The sequence below is a fragment of the Bos indicus genome, chromosome 18 (genome assembly GCF_029378745.1).
Source record: "Bos indicus isolate NIAB-ARS_2022 breed Sahiwal x Tharparkar chromosome 18, NIAB-ARS_B.indTharparkar_mat_pri_1.0, whole genome shotgun sequence".
NCBI classification, from domain to species: Eukaryota; Metazoa; Chordata; class Mammalia; order Artiodactyla; family Bovidae; genus Bos; species Bos indicus.
The window spans coordinates 55,388,865-55,414,456 of NC_091777.1; the positions used below are offsets into that span (position 1 = coordinate 55,388,865).

The 25,592-nt window shown below is 45.7% G+C and overlaps 1 protein-coding gene across 3 annotated transcripts; it reads left to right on the forward strand.

Annotated features, from left to right (window-relative positions):
- ELSPBP1 (epididymal sperm binding protein 1) lies at window positions 1-23,895 on the forward strand. Of its 3 annotated transcripts, none has more exons than XM_019978737.2 (7): window positions 1-198; window positions 12,474-12,562; window positions 17,545-17,682; window positions 19,784-19,930; window positions 20,279-20,437; window positions 21,561-21,725; window positions 23,478-23,895. In XM_019978737.2, exons 2-6 carry the CDS (start codon window positions 12,493-12,495, stop codon window positions 21,716-21,718), a joined length of 672 nt encoding a protein of 223 aa, XP_019834296.2. In that variant the 5' UTR covers window positions 1-198; window positions 12,474-12,492; the 3' UTR covers window positions 21,719-21,725; window positions 23,478-23,895. The 3 variants fall into 3 exon arrangements, with proteins under 3 accessions (XP_019834296.2, XP_070627474.1, XP_070627475.1); XM_070771373.1 differs by lacking the exon at window positions 1-198 and adding an exon at window positions 623-802; XM_070771374.1 differs by lacking the exon at window positions 1-198 and adding an exon at window positions 9,827-10,057.
- The last annotated feature ends 1,697 nt before the right edge of the window (window positions 23,896-25,592 follow it).

Consider the following 25,592-nt stretch of genomic DNA (forward strand, 5'->3'; position numbering starts at 1 on the left):
ATGGGGTTATCCCACCCAAACTGCCCCTGATTGTAACCACTTACAGAGAACTCTCCTTGGGGGAACTGCAGTCTCATCCTACAGACTGGTTGGAGCCAAAACAATCGGGCCAGTCCCCAGATAATCCAGCGATTTTGGAAGCAAAACCTTAAAGAAGGCTCCTGAAGACAGCTAGGGCGGAAAACAACTCTCTTAAAGGTACACCTCAACCTAGAAACCTGGGATGGTGTGGGGATCGGGACCTGGGGGCCCCCACAGCAAGGAAGGGAGGGGTCTGGAGCAATGCTGTCCACTGGGAGAAATATGATGTGAGCTACTTGTATCATGGTGGTCATACTGACAGTAAGAAAAATAAGAAGAAGAAACAGCCATTTTAAAAATAATATATTTAAAATATTACCTTAACATGTCCTCAACATAATATTGATGAGATACTTTACATTTTTTTTCACCCTGCATCTTCAGAGTCCAGTATTTTATGCTTACAACCTGTGATGATTCGAACTCGCCGCGTTTCAAATGCTAACAGGCCACACGTGGCCACCATACTGGACTACGTGGCTCTAGAGCTCTGGAAATGAAAATCCAGAGAAAGTGGGGGCGGGAGCCTTGAGGGCAGGTCAGGAGTGGGTGAAATCACAGAGTGTGAACAATGTCGTGCTGAGGAAGGCTGCCTTTCTCCTGACTTTGGGGGAAAGAGATGGAAGAAAAGGAAACTAGCCCGGACAGATTTCCTGCTGAGTTCCTGCTGGTGGACGCATAGCTTCATGGTTCTGTGAAGCTTTGCATTCACGCCTCTAAGGTAAGGTTCACTCTTTCTGTTTGATGAGGGAGGAAGCTGAGACACAGAGAGATCTTCCCGAGGTCCTGTTCTCCGCTCTCCAAAGGCAGCTTGAATCCGTAATAGAAGAGGGGTGTGTGTGTTTGTGAGGGAGTCTTACGTAGAGGTTTTGCTTCGGACACAGAGTTATTTGCTGCTGAGGAGCTGAAGGGCTCGGTATTTTGAAGGTACTCTGTACTCCAGTGGCTTTATGCTCACGAGCTCCCTTAATCCTCACAATAGCTGTCATAGCTATCTCCACTTGACAGACGAGAACGTTGAAAACTGGAAGTCAGAGAGGTGAAATGACCTTTCCAAGGCTACCCAGTAGACAAATGGAAGAGGTGGGCTCTGAACTCTGATTGGTTGGGAGCCATTCTTTTCTCGTTGCTCCACTGTGATATTTTTGGCTTAAGAAAACCAGAGAGCAGAGGCTGCAGGCTAGACTGTTCGCTGGCCTCCCACTCAGCACCTTAGTACTACCTGGTGTGGCTATTCTTGTGTTCCGCCTTGGGTGACAGATACAGATGTCTCAGATCTGACTGCTGAAGTCAAAAATGGTGTACACTTCCTTTTCGTAGTTGCCAAATAAACAATACAAATGGTAGGGTTGTGGGATACTTATTAAATGAATAGATAAAAGGATGGATGAAGAAAAGATGAGGAGATGGAAGGATGGATAATGGACAGAAGAACTGAAGGATGCATGGATGGAAGGAAGGATGGGGAGATGAATGGAAGGATGGATAATGGATAGATGGGTGGAAGGATTGAAGGACAGATGTGTGGATGGATGGGAGGAAGGATGGGTAGATAGGTGGAAGGATGGATGATGGATAGATGGACAGAAGGACTGAAGGAAGAACAAATGGATAAGTAGATGAATGGAACCAGGTGAACAGAGACTAAGAATACAGACTATCATTAAGTAGGGGAAGCATTTTCTAGACAGTAACATTCTCTGATGGTGATTGCAGCCATGAAATTAAAAGACGCTTACTCCTTGGAAGGAAAGTTATGACCAACCTAGATAGCATATGCAAAAGCAGAGACATTACTTTGCCAACAAAGGTCTGTCTAGTCAAGGCTATGGTTTTTCCTGTGGTCATGTATGGATGTGAGAGTTGGACTGTGAAGAGAGCTGAGCGCCGAAGAATTGATGCTTTTGAACTGTGGTGTTGGAGAAGACTCTTGAGAGTCCCTTGGACAGCAAGGAGATCCACCCAGTCCATCCTAAAGGAGACCAGTCCTGGGTGTTCATTGGAAGGACTGATGCTGAGGCTGAAACTCCAATACTTTGGCCACCTCATGTAAAGCGTTGACTCATTGGAAAAGACCCTGATGCTGGGAGGGATTGGGGGCAGGAGGAGAAGGGGACGACAGAGGATAAGATGGCTGGAAGGCATCATCAACTCGATGCACATGAGTTTTGGTGAATTCCAGTTGGTGATGGACAGGGAAGCCTGGTGTGCTGTGATTCATGGGGTCGCAAAGAATCAGACACGACTGAGCAACTGAACTGAACTGAACATTCTCTGAAAAGTGGGAGACAATAAATAACAAAAAGGAAAAGAGAGAGGAAAATCATAAAATATTCCCAAAGTAAGTTTGCTTAATTAACTAATTGTAGCAGGTCTTGCTTGGAGTCACTCTGCCAGTGATCAGTGAAGCGTCCACACGGTCTCCTAATCGCTATGAAATGCTGGCTCTGAGGAAGACTCAGGCATTGTGCTTTGCCCTATAGATGTTCCGTAAATTTGGTCCCTAAGAGCCACTTTATAAAGTTAATCCACCCTTAAGCCAGCTATCTATGTAGATTTGAAATTTTGCCATTTTAAATTTGTAATTTTGTAGTTTTGCTTTTCTGCAAAGGCTCTTCTATGTTTTCTTTCCCAGTCTTAATTATTTGTGTGTCTGTGTATATATGTATGGAGAAGGCGATGGCACCCCACTCCAGTACTCTTGCCTGGAAAAATCCCATGGATGGAGGAGCCTGGTAGGCTGCAGTCCATGGGGTCGCGAAGAGTCGAACACGACTGAGCGACTTCACTTTCACTTTTCACTTTCATGCATTGGAGAAGGAAATGACAACCCACTCCAGTGTTCTTGCCTGGAGAATCCCAGGGACGGGGGAGCCTGGTGGGCTGCCATCTTCGGGGTCACACAGGGTCAGACACGACTGAAGCGACTTAGCAGCAGCAGTATATATGTACATCCAACATGTATGTGTTTGTGTAAATGTATTTAAATATCTATCATGTGTCTGCCTGCAATGCAGGAGACACAGGAGATGCGAGTTTGATCCCTGGGTCAGGAAGATCCCCTGGAGGAGGGCATGGCAACCGACTCCAGTATTCTTGCCTGGGAAGTGCTATGGACACAGGAGCCTGGTAGGCTGCAGGTCATGGGGCCGCAGAGTCAGACAAGACTGAGCACAAGCACTGACAGCATAGATTATGTGTACATGTGTGTGCGTGCACGTATATAACCATATTGTATATGCATACAGATACAACATGTACAATTTTTGTTTTAAATTAAGAAAACCATGTATGTGGTAGATGTACCATGCACATCTAAGGTAACAGTTTACCTGGGAAAAGTCCCATGTGTGCCCTGGGTTGTTCATTTCCACTTCTCAGAGGTGACCAGTATTAACTGCTTTCTCACGTGTCCACTCAGGAGAATTTTCTGTGCAGAGATCAGATCAGTCGCTCAGTCGTGTCCGACTCCTTGCGACCCCATGAATCGCAGCACTCCAGGCCTCCCTGTCCATCACCAACTCCCGGAGTTCACCCAGACTCATGTCCATTGAGTCAGTGATGCCATCCAGCCATCTTATCCTCTGTCGTCCCCTTCTCCTCCTGCCCCCAATCCCTCCCAGCATCAGAGTCTTTTCCAATGAATCAACTCTTCGCATGAGGTGGCCAAAGTGCTGGAGTTTCAGCTTTAGCATCATTCCTTCCAAAGAAATCCCAGGGATGATCTCCTTCAGATGGACTGGTTGGATCTCCTGCAGTCCAAGCCCATGCAAAACACAATTGCAGTGTCTCGTGGAGAACAAGGCCCTCAGTGGCTGATGCTCTTTCCCTCCCTTGGCACTCAGCGTGGCCTGGCCGCATGGACCTCCTTCTGCTCCCCAGGAGAGCCCTCCTGCTGTCTTTGCTCTTACTGTCCCCTTTCCTGGAATGCTCTTCCCCACGACTGTGTAGCTGACTCCAACCTGACCTTGGCTGTGCTCCGAGGGGACCTCCCTGATCGCCTAAAGCAGACACCTGTCAGGCACCATCTACCACAGCCCCCTGTTTATTGTCTTCACTGCACTTATTCTGAAATGATGTTGATGATTTTTTTTTACTGTGGTAAAACTGCGCATAACCTGTAATGGACTTTTTTTTTTTTTTTTTGGATGCGCCATATGGCTTGAGAGAATCTCAGTTCCCCCACCAGGGATCAAACCCAGCCCTGCGAGTGAAAGGGTGGAGTCCTAACTACTCCGTGTGGACATCCGGTGAATTCCCCAAAATGGACCGTTTTAAAGTGTTGCCCAGAAAATCCCATGGATTGAGGAGCCTGGTAGGCTGCAGTCCATGGGGTCTCGAAGAGTCAGACACAACTGAGCGACTTCACTTTCACTTTCCACTTTCATGCATTGGAGAAGGAAATGGCAACCCACTCCAGTGTTCTTGCCTGGAGAATCCCATGGACGGAGAAGCCTGGTAGGCTGCAGTCCATGGGGTTGCACAGAGTCGGACACGACTGGAGCGACTTAGCAGCAGTAGCAGTCAGTGGCATTAAGTACATTCCCAATATTGTGCAACCATGACTCCCATCTTGTTCTAGGACTTGTTTATCACCCCAGATGGAACCTCTATTCCTTTTTCCTCTCTCCCCTATCCCAATAAAATACTAGCCTTAAAAAAAATTATCTATGTATTTACATTATGGGCTTTTCTGGGTCTGTAGTGCTTTGCATGAATTTCTCTAGTTCCAGTGAGAGGGGACTACTCTTTTTGGTGGTTTCTCTTGTTGCAGAGCAACAGGCTCTAGGGCACATGGGCTTCAGTACCCGCGCTTCTATCGCACAGGCTCAGTAGTAGCGGCATTTGGGCTTCATTGCTCTGCGGTGTGTGGGATCTTCCTGGACCAGAAATCGAACCCGTGTCCCCTGCATTGGCAGGTGGATTCTTATCCACTGTGCCACAAGGGAAGTCTAAAATATTAGCCTTATATGAGCCAGAACTTCACTTGTCCACGTCACTGATGACACCGTATAGAGGATGCATAACAAATGTGTAACAAATGAGTAAATGAACATCTGAATGAATCAAAAAGTGGATATAGATGTTTTTACATACATACACTGTCCAGTCTTGTCTAGAACTTGGACTCTTCACTTAATACTGTGTTTTTATAGCAGAATGCTGCTGCTGCTGCTAAGTCGCTTCAGTCGTGTCTGACTCTGTGCGACCCCAGAGACGGAAGCCCACCAGGCTCCCCCGTCCCTGGGATTCTCCAGGCAAGAACACTGGAGTGGGTTGCCATTTCCTTCTCCAATGCAGGAAAGTGAAAAGTGAAAGGGAAGTCGCTCAGTTGTGTCTGAGTCTTAGCGACCCCATGGACTACATACACATGCAACTCATTCTATTTAAAAGTATTGCGGGGTTAGTCTGATTTGATTGTGGGCAAATCAGAACTCACTGTACCAGTTCTCCCGCCTTCACTACTCATCTTGTTTCCAGTCGTTGCTATTAGACAAAGTCCAGAGGTTTTTGAACATTATGGTCTCCTGTAGTTGACGCTTCTCCAGCAAACCTAATGAAATGTGACCCTTATTTGAGGAACGAGAGCCAGATTCACAAGAGAATTTGGAGGGATGGTAGGGTTGGGGAAGCTGACAATATTTGAAAGGTCTGAGGTGTGTTGGTTTGGCAGCTGATAAGGTCAAAAATAAGAGGGTGTTAGAGGAAGCTAGGTGTAGATTAAGAACAAACAGTTCAATGTGTGATTGAAGTAGCAGCTTTGAAGTCAGGCTTTGAGCTGCACGGAGAGAGTCATGATGGTTAGGGCAAGCTCCTCTTTGCATCCTCATTTCTTCACCCAACTTAGGTGGTACTCCATTCTCAGACTTGTTTCCCTTCTGTTCAAAGCTGGGCAGTCTTTCTGGGCTCCAGGCAGAGTGGTTAGTGACAGTCACAAGTATGGTACCTTGAAGTTAAGCGAGTAAGTCCGAAGTTCCATTGAATCCTTTCAAGAAACTTGGCTCTGAGATAAGTGATAAAACTGGTAATAAGCTTATCTCACAGTTGATAAGAAAGTTACCACTCACTGGAATTATATATGATTTGAGCTCTGGGCAATTTGAAAGGGTTAGGTTTGTGGGTTTGTGGCAGTATTTTTATTAGAAAAGAGTCCATTGGCCTTTTACAGAGTATTAATCCCTTTGTCATCTGCCATCGATGTCTTATGTGTTTTGGGGTCTCATTTAAAAATCTTTTACTAATGCATGACCTCATGTGAAGAGTTGACTCATTGGAAAAGTCTCTGATGCTGGGAGGGATTGGGGGCAGGAGGAGAAGGGGACGACAGAGGATGAGATGGCTGGATGGCATCACTGACTCGATGGACGTGAGTCTGGGTGAACTCTGGGAGTTGGTGATGGACAGGGAGGCCTGGTGTGCTGCGATTCATGGGGTTGCAAAGAGTCGGACACAACTGAGCGACTGAACTGAACTGAACTGAATGCATGACAAATGTCATCGGTACCCGCTCATTTATTTGTTTGTATTTAGGAAATGGAAACCCACTCCAGTGTTCTTGCCTGGAGAATCCCAGGGACGGGGCAGCCTGGTGGGCTGCCGTCTATGGGGTCACAGAGTCGGACACGACTGAGGTGACTTAGCAGCAGTAGCAGCAGCAGTTTTGCTGCACTATTTAATTATTTTCCCAGCATTTGTCCCCTCCTTATGATTATAATATTCTTTGGTATTAAGCCAAGGCATTGATCATGTATCTGTCTCTATAATGAATTAATAAACTATTTTCCAAAAAGAAAAAAGACAAGGAGAAACTTGGCTCTGTAGAAACTCATCCCCAGTTGGTTTAACGATGAAGAGGATCACAGCCTGTTTGCGCTGCCTGGTTTGAGTTTTGCGTCTACCTCTATAGGCCGTCACCATATATTTCTTGCCTATTTTTCTATCACACAAGGTAATAATAGTTCCTGCCTCCTGGGGTTTTTTACAGAGTTTTTTACAATTAATTTTTATGTATTTATTTTTGGCTGCACTAGGTCGCTGTTGCTGCACTCGGGCTTTCTCTAACTGCGGCGAGCGGGGGGCTATTCTTCATTGTGGTTCGTGGGCTTCTCATTGCACGGCTTCTCTTGTTGTGGAGCATGGGCCCTAGAGCTCGGGCTCAGTAGCTGTAGTACACTGGCTTAGTTACCCAAGGGATGTGGGATCTTCCTGGACCAGGGGTCAAACCTGTGTCCCCTACATTGGCAGGCGGATTCTTAACCACTGGACCACCAGGGAAGTCCCACCTCATAGGGTTTTGTGATAATTAAATGCTAATTAAACAAAGCACCCAAAGTTACGCTTTGCACACAAGTGCTCAGCACATGTTGACCTCTGTTATTTATTGAGCTCCCATCATGTAATAAGAATTCTGCTTAGGTGGTCTCATCTCATTCTGAAAACAACCCAATGGGGTAGATTTCAGTAGTCCCATATATAGACCAAGACCCTGAATATCAATCACTACCCATATCACACCCAAGATCCCCTGGATAAGCTGGAATTCACGTCTGGACCATCCTTTGTCAAAGCCACAATGATAAATATATTTAGCAGTTGTTAAAACAGATATTATGAGAGGTGAAATGCTCAGAGTCACAAAGCCAGCTTACGAGAAGGACTAGGATTGGAAATTATCTTTTCTGGACATCTTCCAGGATGACTGACTCAGATGGGGACAGTGATGATGAAAATGATAACGACTCATATTTACTAAGCATATTTTATGGGCCAGGTGCTGTTCAAAGCCTTTTGGGTCTGTATTAGTTCTCTGGGGCTGCTGTAAAAAAAAAAAAAAAAATTATCGAGCTGAAAACAACGCAGATCTAGTCTCTTACGCTCTGTAGGTCAGAAGACTTGCTGGGCTGTAATCAAGGTGTTGGCAGGGCTGTGTGCCTTCTGGAAGTTCTAAGGGAGAAGCTGTTTCCCAGCTTTTCCAGCTTCTAAAGACTTGCCCCTCTGTGGGACTTCCCTGGTGGTCTAGTGGTTAAGATCTTGCCTTCCAATGCAGGGGGTTCAGGTTTGATCTCTGGCTGGGAAAACAAGATTGCACATGCCTGGGGGCCAAAAAACCAAAACATAAAACAGAAGCAATGTTGTAACAAACTCTATAAAGATGATCTGCTTTCCTTGGTTCATGGCCCCTTCCTGATGTCACTCAAACCTCTGCTTCCATTGTTCCATCTGATTTCCTGCCTCTCCTACCTGCCTTACAAAAAAATGTCTTTATGGTTGGCTGCACTGGGTCTTCATTGCTCTATGAGGGCTTTCTCTACTTGCAGTCAGCAGGGGCTACTCTCTAGCTGCAGTACGCCGGCTTCTCACTGCGGTGGCTTCTCTTGTTTCGGAGGACGGGATCTAGACATGTGGGCTTCGGTAGTTGCAGCTCTCCATGCCAGTACTCTTGACTCTAGAGTGTGGGCTCAGCAGTTGTGGTGCACAGCCTTAGTTGCTCCACGTGCCGTGGAATCTTCCCGGACCAGGGATCGAACCCATGTCCCCTGCCTTGGCAGGCAGATTCTTATCCCCTGCACCACCAGAGAGGTCCCTGCCTCTGTCTTATAAGGACTCTTATGCTTACTCTGAGCCCACCCAGATCATCCAGGGTAATCTCCCCATCTGACGATCCTTAATGTAATCGAAATCCCCACTGCGACATATTCACGGGTTCTGGGGATTAGGGCGTGGATATCTTTGGCGATGATGAGTATCTGGGTATTAGCATCTACTAACTACCTCACCCTGACTTTCGGAGGCAGCAGCAATTACCATCATTGTCTCCATTTTACAGATGAAGAACTGAGACCCAGAGCCCTGAATAGCTTTCTCTTTTACTTTATTGGGGTACAGTTGCTTCACAGTGCTGTGTTAGCTCTGCTACACAATGAAGTGAATCAGCCATGTGTATTTACAATAACCAGGAAATAGAAGCAACCTAAATGTCCACTCACAGATGAATGGATGAAGAAGATCTGGTGCATAAACACAATGAATAACTTTCTTAACATCGTAAAGGTTCTAAGAGGCAAAGCTTTCAAACCAAGTTCAGGCCTTTAACAGCATTCCACATTCTGCCTTTGGGGATATCTTAGTATATAGGTCAAAAATGATTAAATTTGAATATTGGGAAGGGGGTTTGAAAGGAAAATTTGAGGTGAATGAATTAATGAAAGTATAGATATCGGAGAGTATGGTGAAGCAGAGATATAAGCATGAAATTGTAGGTGGTGAAGAGTTTAGAAGAAGAGGTTCGAATCTGTCTCTCCCCCTTATTCACAAAGGGGATTGCCTAGCACAAAGGGGACTATCTAGTTATTATCTAGCTTGTACACCCTCCATCATTTGCAAAGTACTTTCCAACATCTATGGCTCTTATCATAAGGTCTTGTGGTGGGTTTTTTTCTCCCTCACTTGATGACTGGGAAAACTGCACCCAAGCCGGACTGCAGGTTGACTGCAAGACCCCAGCAGCTCTCGTTCCTACCAGCCAACAGTGTGGTGACAGAGGCAGGATGCCAGCCCCAACCACCCCATGGCCCGGGACAAGGTGACCTCCAGCACGTTTGAACGTGCGGGCGCTTGAGGAATCGCTTGGCCCTAACCTGAATGTTCCAGACGTTCAGCTATTAAGACTCACTTTATAGCCCATTCCTTGCCTTGAACCACCCCCAACCTATTTTCTATTAAGATCCACGACTTGATCCAAGTAGGTTCATTAACCTTCCAGAATGGCAGTCCATATCAACTCGAGTCTGCATGAAAATCCTTTATGACACACACGTCTGGTGTCCCATGCAAATCTCTGGTCTGAGTGGGGGCTGGGGGTGGAGCACCCAGGGGAAGAGAAGAACAAGACCCTGAAGCATAAGCAAGCTTAGCTAGTTTATGCAAGAAACAGCAAAAAAGACTAGTGTAGTCTGAATAGATCAAAGGAGAAGAGGTAAGGAATGAGCTTTGAGGGGAGGGCTTGGTATGGACTGTGAATGTTACGATAAACGTGATGAAGAACTCTGAATTAATGACTGCTGCTTCTCCCCACTTTAATCCCTCCAGTGGCTTTCAGTTGCATTTTTAAAATAATTTGATTTATTTTATTTTGGCTGGGTCTTTGTTGCTGTGTGGGCTTTCTCTGGTTGCAGCGAGCAGGATCTACTCTCTGGTTGCGGTGCACAGGTTTCTCATTGCAATGGCTTCTCTTCTTGCGAAGCACAGGCTCCAGGGCACATGGCCTCAGTAGCTGCAACTCCCCAGCTCTTGAGCACAGGCTCAATAGTTGTGGGGCAGGGGCTTAGTTGCTCCGAGGCCTGTGAGATCTTCCCGGACCAGGAATCCAACTTGTTTCTCTTTCGTTAGCAGGCAGATTCTTTTTACCACTGAGTCAACAGGGAAGCCCTCCAGTTGCATCTTTTAAAAATATGTATTTATTTATTTATTCGGCTGTATTAGGTCTTAGCTGCTCCACGGCATCTTTAGTTGCTGCAAGTGAACACTTAATTGAGGCATATGGGATCTACTTCCCTGACCAGGGATTGAACCTGGATCCTCCTCTGCATTGGGAGCATAGGGTCTTAGCCACTGTGCCACCAGAGAAGTCCCAAACTTGCATTTAGAAAACAAGGAAGGCTTTTCAGGGTCCACTCTATTCACCTCACCAAGCATTCATAGCCAAAGATATGAGTAGTATCTAGTGACACCACTATATCCCGCTGGAGTGATATAGTTCCAGCTCGTCTTGTTCTTTGAACGCATCCAGCTCTTTTCCATCTTAAGCCTTTTGTCACATCCTGCTGTCTCTGCCTAGATGAGCTGCAGACACGCAGCCCAGCTCCGCTCATGGCTACTCATTGTTCTCTTCCTCCGGGTCTCAGTTTTCATGTCATTTTATCTGAAGAGACTTCCCGACCTCACAGTCAGAACTAGCTTTGCCAGGTTCGTCTTTATCACAGCCTCTGTCCTCCCACCCGACTGCTGTTCTTTGTTACCGCATGTTCTCATCCTCTGATCTGAACCATCAAGCCAGACTTTCTGAAACTCAAGAGATGTTCAGGAGACTGAGAAGTTCTTCGGGAATGTGAAGGGGTCTGCTACAGAGAAGAGCCTGTCTGGGGATCGCTCGCTTTCAGTCTCCCCTTTTCTTTGTCACTCCTCAAATCTTAGGAGGGTACAGAGGTGGAAAATGGGGGGGAAATGGAATAAAGTTTGAATAGAGGAGTTAATCGTAAAGTCATCAGGGGAATTCGATCAGCAGCCCTGTATACCAGACCAGGAGAGACTGGAGGCCAATGTATCATCAAGGGGAACACAAGAAGCGTTTAGGGGAGAGACGGTAAAGCCCGGACTTTGATCAGTAACGGTAGGGACAGAGAGAGAGGGGTGGATACAGGAGCTATTCAAAAAGTACAATCACCTGGGTTTGATGACTGATAGGATGCAGGGAGGAGATGGGAAGAGCAAAACTTTACTCATAGGGGAATAACTCAAGAGACTGGGAGGAATACTGACAGCAGTTGAACCTGCTATCTGTCACTTACCATCTGTGGTCTTTGGATAAGTTATGCAACCTCCCAAATTCCAGTTTCCTTCTGCAAAATGGAGATGATCACCATGCCAGCTCTTCTGCTTGCTAGAAGGAGTAAAGTGGATACAAAACCTAGAACATCAGCATACAAGAGGCACTCAGTAACTGGGAGCCAGTAGTAGACAAGGCAATAGTAGCTGAGCCGCAAAGGAAACCCAGACCGCCAAGGCTAAGACTGGCATTGTCGTTTCTGCTGAGAATGGCCTATTTATATGTCATTGAGGAAATGCCATAGAGGCAACCAGAGCCAGGAGAAATTATGATTGACGAGGATAGTAATGCTTATTGTTCAGGTACTTTTAATAGCCAGCCGAGGAGATGGGTGTGGTGCGTGAGAACCTAGTGGCAGCAAGAATGTTGAGCGTCTAGCCTGGAACACAGTAAGTGCTCAACAAATGCTTCATCTTTCCATCACATGCTCCCCTCTATAACGACAGAATATATATATGTGTATATGTCTGCCTGCAATGCGGGAGACCTGGGTCCAATCCCTGGGTTGGGAAGATCCCCTGGAGAAGGGAATGGCTACCCACTCCAGTATTCTTGCCTGGAGAATCCCATGGATGGAAGAGCCTGGTGGGCTACAGTTTATGGGATCACAAAGAGTTGGACACGACTGAATGACTAACACTTTCACTTTTCACTTTGTAAGAATAAGCTATTTTTTTCTTACCCCCTGGGGATAGAAAGAAAATAGCCTGCGTGACATCAAACCTGGGAGTTAGTGGAAGAGGAAGGAAACCCATGGGAGCCAAATTTTTGTCTTCCTTCAATCCAGAAAGAAGAAGCCAGCCGAGATGAATGGATGGCCCAGTTACCTGCTGGGGTGGATGGCCTTCCTCCTCTACTCCTATGGAACAACTGGAAGTGAGTATACTGGGAAGCAATGGGGAGGGTTTGGGACCTGGAAAGAATGAATGAAGTAAAGATGACTGGATCCAAGTAGGGACAAGATAGCCTAGTAGAAATCTCAGACCGACGTGGGGTGTGGCCCCTGGATCTGCCGCTTTTTCTCTGTGTGACCTTGGTCATGCCCTGTAACCTCTCTGAAGTCAGTCCTCAGCCTTGAAAGAGGAATAATGGCATTTACCTCATGGGACGATGTTGAAGCCTAAAGAAAATAACAGACGCAAGCATCTTTCACAGATTCAGCACAGGTTAGTGAAGTTGCTCAGTCATGTCCGACTCTTTGTGACCCCATGGACTGTAGCCCACCAGGCTCCTCCATCCACGGGATTTCCCAGGCAAGAATGCTGGAGTGGGTTGCCATTTCCTTCTTCAGGGGATCTTCCCGATCCAGGGATCAAACCCGGCCTCCTGCATTGCAGGCAGATCTTTACCATCTGAGCCACCAGGGGAATCAGCACATGGTAAGGCGGATATAAATATTTTAATATAAAGAGGGGGCTCTATAATTCCAGTACACTGAAAGCTCAGAATCCCTTACTTGGAAATTCCCTTTATACTCATTACAAAAAAAATTGTGGGGCTTCCTTTTTGGCTCAGTGGTAAAGAATCTGCCTGCCAATGCAGGAGACACAGGTTCAACTCCTAGTCCAGGAAGACCCCACGTGCACATGTCTATAGATTAATTTATTCAATACACATTTTTATATTTATTTGGCTGTAACAGATCTTAGTCACAGCACTCGGGATCTTTTAATTATAGCAAGGGAACTCTTAATTGCAGCCTGTGGGCTCTAGTTTCCCAGCAGGGATCGAACCCTGGACCCCTTGCACTGGGAGCATGGAATCTTAGCCACTGGACCACCAGGGTAGTCCTTTCAATACATATAGGTTGAGTGACTCTGAAGTGCCTGGATTTGTGCTTTGATCCAGAAACATAACAGTAAACAAAACCCACACCCTACACTCAGAGTGTTTACAATGAATGGAAGTGCGAGAGACATAAACTGATAATATTATCTTAAAAACTGGTGAGTATGACACTGCTGTATTTAAGATGCACCACCCACAAGGACCTACTGCAGAGCACAGGGAACTCGGCCCAATGGTATGTGGGTGGCCTGGATGGCAGGGGAGTTTGGGGGAGAATGGATACATGTATATGTATGTCTGAGTTTCTTTGCTGTCCACCTGAATCTACCACAATACTGTTAGTTGGATATACTCCAATATAAAATTAAAAGTTTTTTAAAAATGGTTAGTTCATGTACAAAGATTGGCCCAGTGTATTATAAGAGCAAGCAAGCGTATTAATCCAGGCTGAACCAGGTCTTGATGAATGAGTAGCAGTGAGCAGAGTCGTTCTGGGCAGGATGAAGGACATGAGCAAAACTCCAAAGACAAAGAACATGGAGGAAGGTCAAGGGAATGTTAATCGCAGAGTGAGAACAGAGAGGTCAGCAAGTCTCGGATTATGGAGGGTTTTAACCCAGTTAAGAAGATTAGACCATCTGCTGGACTACTTTACAGATGGCTAATAGTATCTATTAGTGTTGATTTTTGCTAACAGCTCCCAAGGATAAACTTAATTCTATGTACACGGGGTACCAGCCTGCCCTCCCCACCACCAGCAGCATCCTGTATACTCAGGGGTGTTCCTGGGTGAGGACAGTCATTAATGATGACGACAGTTAACTTTTGTTAAGTAGTATCTGCCTGCCATGGAGGAGACGCGGGTTCAATCCCTGGGTGGGGAAGATCCCCTGGAGAAGGGAATGACAACCCACTCCAGTATTCTTGCCTGGAGAATCCCATGGACAGAGGAGCCTGCCGGGCTACAGTCCATGGGGTCGCAAAGAGTCGGACAAGACTTAGCAACTAAACAACAATATCCTTACCGTGGTCCAGTGGTTAAGAATCCGCCTACCGGTGCAGGGGACACAGGTTCACTTCCTAGTCCAGGAAGATTCCACATGCCAGGGAACAACTAAGCCCGTTTACACCACAACTACTGAAGCGCTTGCACCCTAGAGCCCATGTTCTGCAACAAGAGAAGCCACCGTGATGAGAAGCCCATGCACCACACCTAGAAGGTGGTCCCCACTCACCACAACTAGAGAAAGCCCATGCTGCTGCTAAGTCACTTCAGTTGTGTCCGACTCTGTGCGACCCCATAGACGGCAGCCCACCAGGCTCCCCCGTGCATAGCAATAAACACACAGCACAGACAATGACACATTTTAAAAAGATGGTTAGCAATATCCTTGGCTTCTACCCGGTAGATATCAGTAGCACAGCTACCAGTTCCTCCATCTCCCTCTTGTAACAACCAGAAATGTCTCCAAACATTGTCTGATGTCCCCTGGAGTGGGGGAGGTCATAATTGCCCCTTCTCCATTGAGATCCACCATTCTATGCCCAACTGGCAGACAGAGAAACAAAGAAGTGTGGAGGGTTGATTGGAAATTTTGTTCAGCCAGGAAATGATAACATCATTTTAATCCACATTTTATGAGTCATAACTTAGTCCATGGCCCCACCTAACTATAAGAGAAACTGCAGACCCTTCTCCAGCACTCTGGTGGTTAAGACTTCGCCTTCCAGTGCTGAGGGTATGGGTTTGATCCCTGATCGGGGTGCTAAGATCCCACATGCTTTTCAGCCAAAAAACCAAAACATAAAACAGAAGCAATACAATAACAAATTCAATAAAGACTTTAAAAAACATGGTCCACATCAAAAATTCTTTAAAGAGAGAGAGACAGCAAAATGGATTCTAGCTATGAGCTCAGAAAGAGAAGGAAGCTGGGTGTGGCAAATATATGGAAGTTTTGCCTCACCATCTTTGTAACATGAGCTAACACACATGCACACACATGGAGGAAGACAGACATGTACATATATGCACACACATGCATGCATTTATGTGTGTGCACACACATAACCTATCAGAGCATCTTACTCATAGTAACCCATCATTATGTCTTTGAGGGAGGAAAGAGGAATGTGGAGGAGACGGCAAAGTGAAAGCAAGGGCCGTTCTGATCCTGCTGAAAAAAATCCAAGTCCTCACTCTAATTGTTGTTGTTCAGTCGCTAAGTTGGGTCCGACTCTTTGTGACCTCATGGACTGTAGCCTGCCAGGGGCCTCTGTCCATGGGATTTCCCAAACAAGAATACTAGAGCGGATTGCCATTTCCTTCTCCAGGGAATCTTACCAGAGCAGGGATCAAACCCATGTCTCCTGCATTAGCCGGTGGATTCCTTACCACTGAGCCACCAGGGAAGCCCATTGTCACTCTACTATCAAAAAAAAAAAGAAAAAGGTATTAACTTTAAATCACTCCTTGTATGGGCCCTCTTTTCCTTCTCCATGAAATGAAGAATTGGGTTCGCACAGCGTTTCCTTTTTCTAAGGTGTGGGTTTTTGTTGTTTTTTTTTTTTTTGATGTGGATCATTTTAAAATCTTTATTGAATTTGTTACAATATTGTTTCTGCTTTATGTTTCTTTTTCTTTTTTTTGGCCTCGAGGCATGTGGGCTCTTAACTTCCCTACCAGGGATCGAGCCCGCACCCCCCATGTTAGATGGCGGAGTCTTAACTACTGGACCACCAGGGAAGTCCCAGAACAGCATTTCTTAAGAGGTGTTTCAGGGACCACTCATCACCAGCACTATTGACTCATGGGGAAAAAAATAAAAAGGACAACTCAGTATACTCTATTTCACGCTCGTTAATTCAATCCTCATTTGCATATGGACTTCTGTGATGAATCCCATCACTGAAGAAACCTGTTTAACACTATTTCACATGGTGTTTCCCAAATTTATTTTATTCTGTCAGTTATTTTTTGAGCATCTGCTATGATCCAGTCCCTCTTCTAGGTTCTGAGGATACCTGGTGTAAAAGATAAAGTCCCCATCTTGGTACAGAAGGATAGAAAGGTCAAGAGTTGTGTTTCCAAAACTTTACTCATTCAAGGTCACCCCCTCCATACCTGCCACCACCCGCATGCCATCAAGAATATTCTGCACTCACCATTTTTCTTTCAATGTGCTTCCTCTTCCTGAATACATTTATTTTAAATGAATTGTTAGCATCAGCCCTGTAATCTATAAAAGCACTGCTACTTGCCATAAATAGGAAGTACCAATAAAAATAAACACTATGAGAGCAAAAGCCCATTATTAAATTCTACTAGATACTATTGTCCTAAAAGGGTTTTGAGCCCGAGTCCTGCTCTCTCTCTCTCTCTTTTTTTTTTTTGTTAAAAAGGGAGATTATTAAGTATTAGAGATATTGTAGGAAATACTAGCATTAAATTGAAGCTTTTTCTTTTATGTCATCAGGAGGATTGAAAAAGCATTGGAAAACGAAATGGTTTTTTAGTCTGTGATTCAAAATTATTTCATGTGTGTCTTTTCATAACCTGATGGAATCTTGCAATTTACCAAATTTTTTTCAAAGATTTTTTGACGTGGACCATTTTTTTAAAAGTCTTTATTGAATATATTACAATATTGACTCTGTTTTATATATATATATATATATATTTTTTTTTTTTGGCTGCCAGGCATGTAAGATCTTAGCTCCCCAACTAAGGATCGAAGCCCCACCCCAGTGAACCCACATCCCCTGCATGGGAACATGAAGTCTTACCTATTGGACCGCCAGGGAATCCTGTCACCAAAAGTGTCTTGTATGCCATTTGCAATAGCCATGCTGGTTTGGAGACATAATATATCTTGGTTGCCTTTACTGTTTATGAAACTCATCCCTACTACTCTGGGTCCAAACATAAGCTGGAAATGTTCTTGTATGTCGTTAGGAAATTAGATGCAAAGACTATACTGCAGACTTCAGGCCATCATATAAAGCAGACCAAGTCTCATCCTTGGCTCCTTCTTTGGGACTAATCCCCTACTTGTCCCTCTGTCCTTCAGATAAGAAAGATTCATGCATCTTTCCCTTCACCTACAAGGGTTCTACTTACTTCTCTTGCACCAGAGCCAACAGCTTATCCCCCTGGTGTTCGACCAGAGCCATCTACGACGGACGGTGGAAGCACTGCCTGACAGAAGGTGAGTGGTACCACGTGATCCGTCAGCAGGCGCCTTCAGAGGATGGGCTACCAAAGAGAATGTGGAGGCGTGGGTAATATGACCTTTTTTTGGCAGACCAAACACTGAGTGTTAATAATGGGTAATAACGCTAAGGATCATAGAGTGAGGAGTTTCCCCGCAGTCTAGTGGTTAGGACTCAGCACTTTCACTGCCTGGGGCCCAGGTTCAATCCTTGGTCAGGAAACTAAGATTCCACAAGCCATGTGACATGGCCAAAAAAGAAAAAGATAATGGTGTTAAAAGTAGTGCTTTCCAAGACATGAAAGCAGACTAAATGTCCATCAACAAATGAATGGTTAAAGATGATGTGAGATGCACACGCACACGCACACAATGGAATATTACTCCGTCATTAAAAGGAATGAAATAATGCTGTTTGCAGCAACGTGGATGGACCTAGAGATTATCGCATTAAGTAAATCAGAGAAAGACAAATATCTCATGGTGGCATTTATAAGTGGCATCTAGAAAATGATACAAATGGACTTATTTATAAAATAGAAACACCTGGAGAAGGAAATGGCAACCCACTCCAGTATTCCTGCCTGGGAAATCCCATGGACAGAGGAAACTGGCGGGCTACAGTCCATGGGGTCGCAAAGACATGACTGAGCGACTAACACACACACGCAAATACAGATGATATATTTAAAGTAAGAGCTAATAAAACCTTCATCCAAAGATTAGTGCCTGTAAAATCTCGTAAAAAAATAAAAAATAAAAAAAAAATAAAAAAATAGAAACAGACTCACAGACACAGAAAACCAACATGCAGTTACCGGTAGGGAAACATTGCAAATATTGCAATAAGGTGAGTCATATGAATGTTTTGCTTTCCCAGGACATATAAAAGATATGTCACACTGTACTGCAGTCTAAATGCGCAATGGCATTATATGTCTTTAAAATAATTACATACTATTAATTTAAAAACTCTCTCATTGCTCAAAAATGCTAACCATCCTCTGAATCTTCAGTGAGATGCAATCTTTTTGCTGGTGGAGGGTCTTACCTTGATGTTGATGGTTGCTGGCTGATCAGAGTAGTGGGTGCTGAAGGTTGGGGTGACGCAATTTCTTAAAACAAGACAACAAAGAGGTTTGCGGTATCTATTGACGCACCCTTTCGTGAACAATTTCTCTGCATCCTGCAGTGCTGTTTGACAGCATGTTACCTACAGTAGAACGTCTTTCAAAAGTGGAGTCAGCCCTCTCAAACCCTGCTGATGCTTTATCAACTAACTGCATATAGTATCCTGTAACTTTTGTTGTGATGCCAACACTCTTCACAGCATCTTCACCAGGAGTAGTTTTCATCTCAGGAAAACACTTTCTTTTCTTGTCCATTAGAAGCAATTTCTTATCCATAGGTTATGTATTTAATGGTGCCTCAAAACAATTGCATTCACCACATCAAAGATCATTGATTAACCCAATCCCTGGTGGCTCAGTGGTAAAGAATCCGCCTGCTAATGCAGGAGACATGGGTTTGATCCCTGGTCCTGGAAGATCCCACATGCCTCAGAGCAACTAAGCCTATGTAATAAAAAGAAAAAAAGAAATCACTGACCCACCATAACAAATACAATAATAATTTCAAAGTGTGGAATATTGGGAGAATTACCGAAATGTAACACAGGGACACACAGTGAGCCAGTGCTATTGGGGAATTGGCTCCGACAGACTGGTTCAAGGCAGGGTTGCCACACACCTTCAACCTGTGAAAACCACAATCTCTGCAGAGCACAATAAAGCGAAGTGACTAAAGACAAGTTGAGCCTGCACTGCCTCTGTTGCAAAGTCCTCTGCAGTTCAAGCAAATCAGGATCAACCGGTTGAAACTGAATTAGGAAATTACAAGTAGATATATGTATTTTTTAGTTCTGGAAAAGAGGTCCCCAGGGACTTCCCCGGTGGTCCAATGATTAGGACTCCGCTCTTCCAATGCAAGGGGCACAGGTTCGATCCCTGGTTGGGAAACTAAGGTCTTGTAAGTCTTGCAGCCAAAAAATGAATGACCAGAGAAATGTCACAGCACTCATGGACGTCTTTCTACACAGACTATCCACGGTGTGTCTTCCCCTTCATCTACCGGGGAAAGCCCCACAATGGCTGCATCACGGATGGCAGTTTATTTGGAAGGCAGTGGTGCTCAGTCACTTCCAGCTTTGATGAGAAGCAGCAGTGGAAATACTGTGAAACCAACGGTGAGGCGCTGCAACAAGGAGGGTGTGTTCGCTGGGGGTGGGGACGGCGGCCAGCAATGACTCTCGCGAGGGCGTGGGGACCGGGCGGTGAGCACGCGCGCTCAGACTCCTTGTCACCTCGTGAGCTATGGCCCGCCTGGCTCCTCTGTCCATGGGATTCTCCAGGCAAGAATACTGGAGTGGGTTGCCATGCCCTCCTCCAAGGGATCTTCCCGACCCAGGGATTGAATTCAAATCTCTTATGTCCCCTGCATTGGCAGGCAGGTTGTTTTCTTTTCTTTTTTTAACCACTAGCGCCACCTGGGAACATAAGGCTCTAATTATGTTCGTTTCCATCATTATTTTCAGAGTACGGGGGAAACTCTTTCAGCAAGCCCTGCATCTTCCCTGCCACGTACAGAAATCATGTGGTCTCTGAATGCCTTGAGGACGAAAACAACAAGCTCTGGTGTCCAACCACGGAGAACATGGATAAGGACGGGAAGTGGAGTCTTTGTGCCGACACCAGTACTATGGGGAAGGGGATTGGGTGGGCACGGGTGGAGTCCTTCATTCATTCACTCAACAAATGTCTATCCCAGCCCTACTGTGTGCCGGACCCTGAGCTGAGCACTGGGGCTATGATGATGAATATGCAGATTCCCGCCCTCAGAGATCTGATGAACAAATAGCATAAAGAATGCCATAATGCCACAGGCAAAAATGTGGTCTCCTTAAGATCCAAGAGAAACGGGCCAGTATAAAATTTGCAAAATATTAAATATCCAACACTCAAATAACGAGTATGCTATATGATAAGGTTTTGAAAAATCTGTTACTAATGGAACTGGAAAGACAGTGAAGCCAATTCAAAGGACTTGTAAGAAGCATCCATGGATGCTCAAGTCCTTTATATAAAATGGTGTAGAAGAGTTGAAAGTGAAAGCCTCTCAGTCGTGTCCGACTCTTTGCGACCCCATGGACTGTAGCCTGCCAGGCTCCTCTGTCCATAGAATCCTCCAGGCAAGATACTGGAGTGGGTAGCCTATCCTTTCTCCAGCTCATCTTCCCAACCTCAGTATTTGTGGGTTCTGGAGCCACAGATTCACCAACTAGATAATGCATTCCTCGAGTGGAATATTGAATCCTCAGAGAACCTGTGACTACTGAGGGTCGATTGTACATAGTCAATGAAGAAAAGAATGCCAAGCTGAAGCAAGATTGCTAAATTAGATACAAAATCCATTAACATCTAAAAACAACCAAACCTTTGGGTTTATCTTGTCTACCAGATAGAGATGACTGGACTCTCTCTTGAACAAATTCCCAGGTGGCGCAGTGGTAAAGAATCCGCCTGCCAATGCAGGGGTCCCAGGAGACTCAGATTCCAGCCCTGAGACAGGAAAGTCCTCTGGAAGAGGAAATGGCAACCCACTCCAGTATTCTTGCCTGGACAATCCATTGGACAGAACAGCCTGGTGGGCTACAGTCCACGGGGTTGCAAAAGAGTCTGACACAACTTAACGACTAAACAACAACACATCACCCCTTCGGCAGGAGCTCAGACAACACAAGCTTAAGTGAGGATGAAGCCTCACTGTGATGTAAAGACACAGGAGTAACCCCCGTCTTATCTCCACTTCCTCCCTAGGAATTTCCTCATTGGTTCCTGGCTTCCCTTGCCACTTCCCGTTCAACTACAAAAACAAGAATTATTTTAACTGCACCAATAAAGGATCAAAGGAGAACCTTTTATGGTGTGCAACCTCTTACAACTATGACCGGGACCACACTTGGGTGTACTGCTGATGCAAAGGTGAGCTCTTTTCCTTCCAGCATGATTTGCTGAGTTTTCCAGTAAGACGAGTTCTATTTCTCAGAGAAAAGGTGAAGTTAGCGGGGGTGGGGGAGGCTGGGACAACCTCCCAAAGTAGAAGACAAGAAGAAATCAGGATGTCTCTGAAAAGCAGAGGAGCAGGGTGAGGAGGTGAGCGAATGATTTCAGAACCAGAAAGGTGTCATTCCAAAATTTAGGTCTGGGAGGATTTGGGTGTGAAAAATTCAGAAAGTGGAATTTCTTGAGTTGAGACTTTAAATGAAAGGACAAACTTGAAAAGAGATAACCAAGACCTCTCTGGTCCCCCTGATGACTCAGCAGTAAGGAATCCCCCTGCCAATGCAGGAGACACAGGTTCAATCCCTGGGTTGGGAAGATCCCCTGGAGAAGGAAATGGCAACCCACTCCAGTATGCTTGCCTGGGAAATCTCATGGACAGAGGAGCCTGGTGGACTATGCTCCCTGGGGTTGCAAAGAGTCAGACATGACTTTGTGACTGAGGACACACACACACACACACACACACACACACACGTCCCCAGAAACCTTGTTGTTGATCCTGTACCTGCTTCACTGAGTAGCTAACCAGGGAAAAGCTTAGGTTCACCTCTCACCCTCTTCCCAACCTTGGCCCATACATCATTAACTGTCTCCATGGGACCCACTTCATCCTTCCTTTTTTCTATTCTTTCCCTTCCAGCTTCCATATTCTAAAGCCTATAAAAATTCTCTCTGGACCTCCTGCACTGACTTTGTCACATTGTAATTCTGGAATCTGAAAGTAAACAGAAGCCCTCTCGTCAGATATGGGACCATCCTGGTGATTCCAGCAGTATTTATCCTTGCAATTGCATGTGGGTTATAGAACCAAAATCCGTGACTCTTCCTGAAATTTAGTTTGATGGTGAAAATTATCTTCCACGTACAGAGGAAAGGCGAAGAAGTCGGTTTGGGACTCTACCATCTTAACAGTTGTTGATATTGTTGTTTAGTCACTAAGTCATGTCTGACTCTTTGAGACCCCGTGAACTGTAGCCTGCCAGGCTCCTCTGTCCATGGGATTTCCCAGCAAGAATACTGAAGTGGGCTGCCATTTCCTTCTCCAGGGGATCTTCCCAACCCAGGGATGGAACCTATGTCTCCCGTGTCTCCTGCATTGGCAGGTGGATTCTTTGCCACTACACCGCCTGAGAAGCCCCCATCTTAACAGGGTGAATACTAAAAAAAAAAAAAAACAAACCCACAGTGGTCCCCAATCCGTGGCTAAGTCTAAGAACATTTTTAGTCTTCAGCCTCAAATTTGTAACCATCAGAGAAGAACTATCTCGGGACTCCCCTGGCGGTCCAGTGGTTAGAACTCCATGCTTCCACTGCAGGGGGCACAGGTTAGATCCCTGCTCGGGGAACTAAGATCCCTACATGCCATGCCCCAAACAACCAAAAACAAGCAAACAAAATAAACAAACAAAAAGAACAGAACCATCTCCTTGCAAGTCCTGCTCCTACCGAACATATTACAGCACAGGTGAGGTTGAGGTGCTTATTATTCACTGACTTGATCCCATGAGCCAGGTGAGGGGCAGCAGGTATCTAACTGCTCTTGGCTCAGCTGCATCATTTTATTCCCAACTGAATCTTAAAAATCAACATGAAGTCACTTTTTAACTCATGTTACATTTGAGTCAGTGTGTACCTGTTACCTGAACACTGGCTTTTGATTTTCTTTTCAAGGGAAGGAGACACGTCTCCAGTGGAAGGCTGACATATTAAGTCCGGAACCTGCTTCATCTTTTTCATCAAATCTTTCAAGCTTAGATAATCACCTTTAGGAAGAACCTGTTCACCATCTTGCTTCATCACTTGGTCCTTTGTGAAGAACAGAGGGAAAATGCGGTCTAACCACCAAAAGGGAGCCCCACATTAACTCTGGGGCTGCCTTTTCCGCTTCCTAGAATGACAGATATGGTGAGGGATCCAGAAGTGTGGGGAAGGAAACGCTGGTGAGTCGTATGGTGCAGAGATCAGATTCTCAGCCCAGGGATTCTAGGAGATAATTGCAGCCTGCTATCTCTTTCTGGGAAGTTACAGACTTGGGTGGAGCATTTGTAGGTACTTATTAAATCATTAATAAATAAATTAGTACATCAATGGAGGGTAGAAAATTCATTGCAAGATGGCCTCAACTTTTCCCTTATGGTGCCCATGACAGACATCAATAATCAATTGCAGAATCTGTTTCCTGTGAGCCCAGATGCAACCTCAAGTTGTTGGTGTTCTTCTCTTCCTGTCCATTCTCTCCTTCCTTCTCCTCTTCCCTCTCCTCCTCCTCTTCTCCCTCCCTGTCCTCCTCCTCCTTCATAAAATCCCTCTCAGTGGACTTCACCAGTGGTGCAGTGGATAAGAATCTGCCTGCCAATGCAGGGGACTCGGTTGGATCCCTGGTCCGGGAAGACCCCAGATGCCCCAGAACAATTAAACCCCTTTGCCATAACTACTGAAGCCCGAGCTCCAGAGCCCGTGCTCTGCAACAAGAGAAGCCACCGCGGTGAGAAGCCCGTGCACTGCAATGAAGAGTAGCCCCCGCTTACCACAACTAGAGAAAGGCCACACACAGCAACGAAGACCTGTCGCCATCAAAAATAAATATTTAAAAGCAAAACAGAAAAACCCTCTGAGCGACTACGACCATTGTCCCTCACCACAGCCAGACACTAGGAATAGATTTCAGCCATTCAGCCTCATTCACTGCCAGTCTGATCGTTACATTCATATGACATCGCATTGATGTGAGAGACGGTCTTTTTCACTTTAGTTTAACAGCCAGAGCACACATCTTCAGTCAATCATATAAAAACACCCTAGTAAGCGTAACCGGCCTGTTCCCAGATCCCACATCTCTGTCCCTTGTTTAGCGCTTTCCCACGTCTCATTTTCTACCTCTGCCCCGCCACCTCCTCACTCACTACACTCAAACTGCTACTCTGTTCCTTGAACTCATCAAGCTCGCTCCAGCCTCTGTCTTGCTGGTGCTGCAGTTCTCTTCCTCTCTTGAGCTTCTGTCGCTCTGCTCCTCACCTTGTTCAGTCTCTGCTGAAATGTCCCGTGATGGAGAGGGATGTGTGTCACCAGATCTACAGAAGACTTGCCGCACACCTCTGGGGAGTGCTGTCTGCAGGCAGCCTTCAGCGGTCAAATCAGAATCAGGGATGTCCCCAGCTTCAGAGAGACCTACCTTGCCCGAGCTCACGCCCCCCCCCCCCCCCAGGACAGTCCATATGCAAGAATTGACCACGGGCAGATTTAAAGACCCACATGTTTCAACCCAAGTGAGACAACTCAGAAGAGCTGGGTCAAGAGCACCTGTGGACTCCGCCGAGATTGTTGAGCTTGCACCATTGTTCAGCTTCTCCCTCTGCTCAATCCTAGTTCCTTTCCAAGTATGCATCCCAAGGATACAGCTTGATAAACCTCCTTTATGCTCTCCTCCACTCTCAGACAAGGGAGAAACCCTGGGAACCCAACTGGAGACAGCTCGTCTCTAAGTGCCCTTTCTGACCTTTTCAGTAAATTAAGCCACCCTTGTGCCTTCCCTCCAATTCTCTTGGTATACCCACGCCACTTCCTCAAAGTACCCATCCCAGTCTGAACTTCTCTTAAATGATCATTTTTGTCTTCTTCCCTCACATCAGACTGTAAGCTCCAAGAAAGTAAAGACTTTAAACTATCTCCAGGACCTAGAATAATCCCAGGCTCATAGTGCGAACATGGACTGTCCATTGGGGCTTCCCTGGAAGCTCAGCTGGTAAAGAATCCACCTGCAATGCAGGAGACCCTGGTTCGATTCCT